The sequence below is a fragment of the Carassius auratus genome, unplaced genomic scaffold (genome assembly GCF_003368295.1).
Source record: "Carassius auratus strain Wakin unplaced genomic scaffold, ASM336829v1 scaf_tig00028546, whole genome shotgun sequence".
NCBI classification, from domain to species: Eukaryota; Metazoa; Chordata; class Actinopteri; order Cypriniformes; family Cyprinidae; genus Carassius; species Carassius auratus.
In genome coordinates this window covers 58,024-63,995 of record NW_020525701.1, presented here as the reverse complement: position 1 = coordinate 63,995, position 5,972 = coordinate 58,024, and the positions used below count along the sequence as shown (strand labels likewise).

At 34.4% G+C, this 5,972-nt stretch overlaps 1 protein-coding gene across 1 annotated transcript; it reads left to right on the top strand.

Moving 5' to 3' along the window:
- The first annotated feature begins 1,262 nt into the window (after positions 1-1,262).
- LOC113079566 (class I histocompatibility antigen, F10 alpha chain) lies at positions 1,263-5,331 on the top strand. The gene is made up of 6 exons (XM_026251803.1): positions 1,263-1,535; positions 2,786-3,064; positions 4,046-4,338; positions 4,684-4,778; positions 5,015-5,025; positions 5,213-5,331. Exons 1-4 carry the CDS (start codon positions 1,349-1,351, stop codon positions 4,738-4,740), a joined length of 816 nt encoding a protein of 271 aa, XP_026107588.1. The 5' UTR covers positions 1,263-1,348; the 3' UTR covers positions 4,741-4,778; positions 5,015-5,025; positions 5,213-5,331.
- The last annotated feature ends 641 nt before the right edge of the window (positions 5,332-5,972 follow it).

Sequence of the window (5,972 nt, the reverse complement as noted above, 5' to 3'; positions counted from 1 at the left end):
TGGAAATGTTCAGTCTATTATTGATTTTTATTTCCACTTCACTTTTATCCCAGGAGACAAAACTATTTGCACTGTATTTACAGTGGGACAATATTCATACAATACTATAACCTAGAAATAATTTAAAGGGGTGACTTGAAAGTCGCAACAACGCGAATTATGTGTCTACATCTGGTTTCAGACATTACTCTAGTAAGACTCTTATTCTGAAAGACTGAGGAGCCCGAGTTGAATGCGGAGCGATCCGACCAATCAGATGAAAGGAGCGTTTCAGCCCCGCCCACAAGTGCGAATGAAATATTGAAGCCATAAGCCGTTTTTTAAACCCAAAACGACAAAATGAGAAATCAAGTCAAAAACTCATTTTCCGTTTGTTAACCTAGATGGAATAACGAATAAACGAGCCATTTTTCCATTTCTCGTTATTTAATTCATGTTCTCTCACTTGAATCCTCTTGAGTTTTTCGTTTTCTGTTTTTTAATTTGAAACGGATTTGGAATGGACGGAAGATACCCTGATTGATATTGAATGTTTAAGTAATTGGTTGTTTTTGATACATAACATGAATTGTTAGCCTAAGAGTTAAAAAATTTGGCCTGGTGTGTAATTTAATATGGAAACTTAATTTCTCATGGTTTGTTATTTAGTTAGCGACGGAACACACACCGAGTGATTAAATCAAATGTATGCAGTATCTTAAAAAAATGGCATTTGATGTTCTGTGTCGTTATTATTATTTAATTGTTAATCATCATCATTATCATTTATTATTATTATTATTATTATTATTATTATTATATGCATTATGGTTTTAAATCTATGACGTCAAAATGCAGCATAGTATTTAGACACATTTAAGAGGAAGGACAGTGTTTTGACGCCAGGTGGCACTTCAGCACTATTCAAGCGATTAAAATAACAAATGATTGAATTGATTTGAAAATGAATAATCGAAAAAATGCATTTATCCATCAATAATATGACTAATTTTAAGTTTATTCATACTGATTAAATTCCATAGGTTATTCTTGAGTATTTAACACTTAACTTTGAGCTTTTTAATTTAAAACATGGCATTTTTATGACAGCTGTGTTTAAGATTTCATTACATATTAAAACATATTTTAAACCCATGCATAACAGTCAGTGCTTATACATTTTCATGGAACAAAATGTGCTGATGTCTGGAGTGTGATAGCTTTAGTATATTAGAAGCAATTTTAACCAGTCTACTGTCTTTAAGATGTACTGTAACACTACATTTTGTTTACAGCGACTCATTCCCTGGAATATATCTACACAGCTACCACAGGAATCCCAAACTTTCCAAGGTTTGTAGATGTGGGAATGCTGAATGGTGAAGTCATCAGTATGTATGACAGTACGTCACAGAGAAAGGTCCCCAAACAGAAGTGGATGGCTGAGAATTTGGACCAGCAATACTGGGATAGTGGGACTGAGAACATTAAGGGTACAGAGCAAGCTTATATGAACAATATTCAGGTGGCCATGCTTCGCTTCAATCAAACGGCAGGTAAGCAAAACCTATAATTATGTTACCTCTGGTTGCTTTAATAGAGAAACCCAAGGACTTTTGAATTTATTACAGTTCTGTATCTATGTATTTCTGTGATAAAGCTTGGTTTATTTGCAGATAATTTAATCACCAGGAACTTACTGTTCTTAATCTCTTGTTCTTCTGAGCAGAAATTAGAGCAACATTTTAGAGCAAAATTTAACAAAAAAATATTTAAGAAATTTTATATTAATAAAATACAATTATATATAAAATAAAAGGTATCATTTATTTTAATAAATCAAAATAATTTATAGTTAGTTCAAATATTATTTAATTAAAAAATAAAATATATCATTAATAATTAATTAATTTAGAGGCTATTACTGTTATTTTTCTCTCTAGTAAGTGGCTAAATCGCCACGCACCCTGAAATCCCAGAGAAAACATCCTTAATGAAGACACACAGGTGTGGTACACTTGAAATAAGACAAGAGCTGAGAGTTTCCATACAAATAACCTTTATTAAAGCTAAAAAGACTGGCCAAAAATTATTTAAAACTCCCTTGACACTGTCAGATGGCATTGGTCGAAGACAGAGGGCAAGATAAAAAAAAGCACAAATTGGATGACAGGTTTGTAGGAGGCTGAGGCAGCTAATATAACAGCGACAGTCTTACAAAAGAAAAAATATTATTGAACGAAAATGTTTTCAATTGATTTTTACTGAAAATAAAACAAAGTTACGTTTTTAGGTGTTTAAACTTTGAGCTTTTAAAAGCACTTTAGTGTAAAAGTGTTTTCTTTAGTGATGATCAGTGATTGTTTGTGATGAACACTCAGTGATGTCACTGCTCTGATATTGACTGTCTGTCTGTGTGTCGTCTTGCTCTCCTTCTGTTTGGTTCACTGATTTATATCTATTGTGGTTCAGTGGTTTAGTCACAGTGTTTTTTTCACAGTTTAATGGTAAGTCAACATCTGTTCAATCACAGTGAGTGATTAAATCAGGCTCATCATTAACACACTACAGTACAGTTTGATTTGTGTGTGTAAGCGGTGTCGATGTCACAATAGAAATCATGTCTGTTTATTGACTTTTCTTTCTCAGCACCTCTTCTTGTTCTCTTATCATAATAAATTGAGTCAGTAAACTCACAACTCAAATATTAACACATTATTTTTTTTAATGGAGGCCAAAAAACTAATATATGTTCTGTAAGATTTGTTTTTTTATTCTGACTGTATTCACTGTCTGTGTTCTTCAGGTGTGCACACAGTCCAGGTGATGTACGGCTGTGAGTTTGATGATCAGACTGGAGAAACAAATGGGTTTCGTCAAGAAGGTTATGATGGAGAGGACTTTCTGCTTCTGGATCTGAACGTGATGAGATGGATTTCTCCAGTGATGCAAGGAATCATGACTGCAGATAGATGGAACAAGGACAGAGGTAGTCTTGAGGCTAGAAAACATTACTTCAGCACCGTGTGCATCGAGTGGTTGAAGAAGTATCTGGAGTATGGAAAGAGCAGCCTGAAGAAAACAGGTACATCAGATCTTATCCAGCAGTGAAAATATAGCAATGCAGGTTTTGTTAAATTGTCTCGTACACTAGAAATCATTGTAAAAATTGTTTTGTGACTTGTTTCAAAATGCTGTTGTGTTTTTTCTTTCAAAGATTGTTTTGATTAAAGCAATACAGATCATTTAATATGAACCTGTTAAATTGAGGAACTGGATAGAAAAGTATAAACTGATGCAGGTCTTATGTGTTTTAGCGGCTAAAGCTCAGTGTCCAGTTATAACTGTTAGGCTCTTATCACTAAAGATTTTCTTAAATTAATGAGTTTGTTGAAACCACATCAACTGGTAACTGTGAGCCCTGCAAGTCATGAACTATCATTACTGTAACCTCAAGGAACGCTTAACCCCAGGTTATCAATTTCATAAACACAATAGTTAAAGATTGCTTGTGTATTTATTGACTAGATGACAAAGTTATCTGTCTCTCTCTGGACAGCAGTAAGACTAGCAGCAGAACAGATTGATTTGACTAAAGCCTGGATAAAGATCTGTGTAACATACTCAGATGAATCTGATCTTCCTGATGTTAAAGAGCACAGATCCACATCAGCAGAGACTCATAATGAAGTCTGTAGTATTTACTGTCAGGGTCCTGTCTGAACTAGAGGACATTACTGTGCTGTCAAGACTAACACAATGGGTTTGTTTGCTAAATTAGACCGACTAGGATTACAAGGAGCTCTGTCTGAGATTTGTCTAAATATTGAGTTATTATTAGTAGCATTGAAAGTTTAGAAATAAAGATTACATAGAAAGGACATCAGCTCCTCCTGCAGAGTGACTTAGTAGAAAGCAGATGTTTCCAGCAGCTGTTCCAGCACACTTCACCCTCTGCCTGACATTATACAGTGAACTCACTGAAGACCAGTCTTCACAGACAGTGTGCTGCAGGTTTATAAAGGTCTTGATTGGGAAGACATCTGAAATCTCTCTCTCTCTTCAGTCTCTCCTCAGGTGTCTCTGCTGCAGAGGTCTTCCTCGTCTCCAGTCGTGTGTCATGCTACAGGATTTTACCCCAAAGATGTAACAATCTCCTGGATGAAGAATGACCAGGAGCATCATGAGGATGTGGAGGTTGGTGAACTTCTTCCCAATGAGGACAGGACCTTTCAGAAGACCAGCAAACTCAGAGTTACTCCTGAAGAGTGGAAGAACAACAAGTTCATCTGTGTGGTGGAGCATCAGGGTGAAACCATCAGAAAGATCCTGACAGAAAAAGAGATCAGGACTAACCAGGTAAGAGAAATTAAATGAGTGAACCACACATGTAGACTCTCCTAAGATTACTGTGAACTGTATTAGGTCTCGACTCACCAAAAATAAACCCTAAAGAACAGTGATTTATTAACAAGGAAGTTTATAGAAAAATAAATTAAAATGGAAACAATCACAAAACAATAAAGAACAAACCCAGTATGTTTAGGCCTGTATTGTTTTTATATGGTTGCACATTGTAAACATGCTGTCACTTCACACTAATGTACATTAAATATCACAATCACACACACTGCTAGAGATTGTCACTGGTTAGTAACATTATCTGTCTTTTGTGAGTAATCTGATGTTTCTCTGATCAAACAGGAGAGTCTGTGTCCATCTTCATCATTGTTGGTGTTCTTGGGGCTGTGGTCTTGTTGATTGTCATTGGTGTCGCTGGGTACATCAGAAGAAACAAGGTGAGGGACTGAAAAGGTGTTCGATTGTTGATGGAAAAAGTTGCTTTAAGTATTTTAATTTGGATTAAAAAGTAAAAGTCTTAAAATGTCTTGAATGCAATTTATTTTATGAACACATAGCATGTGTCATTTTGTTAATCATGTTAATCTGTAAATGGCTCTTATTTTGTCAATGGATTTTATGTTGATTGGTGAAATAACTGAACCTACAGCTCTTCTCTTTGGTTGTTTTTCAGGCTTCAAACCTGTCAGTTCCTCATATGTACATATTGTGTGTGTGTGTGTATATATATATATATCTCAGTAAGGGCTTTGCCATTGTGCATGGTGTGATTAACTGTAGTTCTTATATCTAAATATGTAAAGTAATGTTTTGATTGTATTAAGTCATATTACATATGAAAACGTTTTTTTTATTTTATTTTGCTTTTTAGGATACCAGACGTGTGGGAGATATTATTAAACAAAAGATCCTTATGTTGTTCTCCTCCTGCCTTTCAAAATTGCATATTAACAAAGAAGAATTCAACACAGGATCATAGATTTCTGCAAGAAGATAAACTGTATTTATTCAGTTTATGAATTTATGATATATTGATCGCAGAACTTAAATTGAAAAATGTATATATTTCTCTTTAATGAGGGGATGAAAAGGTTAATTTGCAAGGTTGATTGATTTGTAGTATTTGTGAGATTGACAACCATTTATTGGTTGATATCACACATAGGGATATGTCGGTATCATATTTTCCTGATGCGATTAATTGCAAATGCTTTTATCACGGTATACGGTATTATCACAGTATTGAAATTTTGTTGAAATAAGTGGTCATAATAAGTATAACATATATTTGTTTCTTAGAACAAAAATAACTTAAATACAATAAAGGAATACAGAAAAATATATAAAGTTAAAAGTTTTACACAGATTAAAGTGCAAAGGAGCTATAAAGACACATAGGTTTCCCTTCACAATAACACCTCATTAGTTAACCTGAGGCAATGCATTAACTTTCACATTGAGCAATAGCTACATTTGCTACAGAAGTTATTCATCTTTGTTAGCTCATTAAATAACAGTTGCAACTGGATTCATTACTGTGATATATCGCATTACCGAATACCATGTCACACATCTATGCTGTCATGGTTCTGCCCTCGTGTCCTTGATTCTTCCTAGTCTTGAGGCAGGAT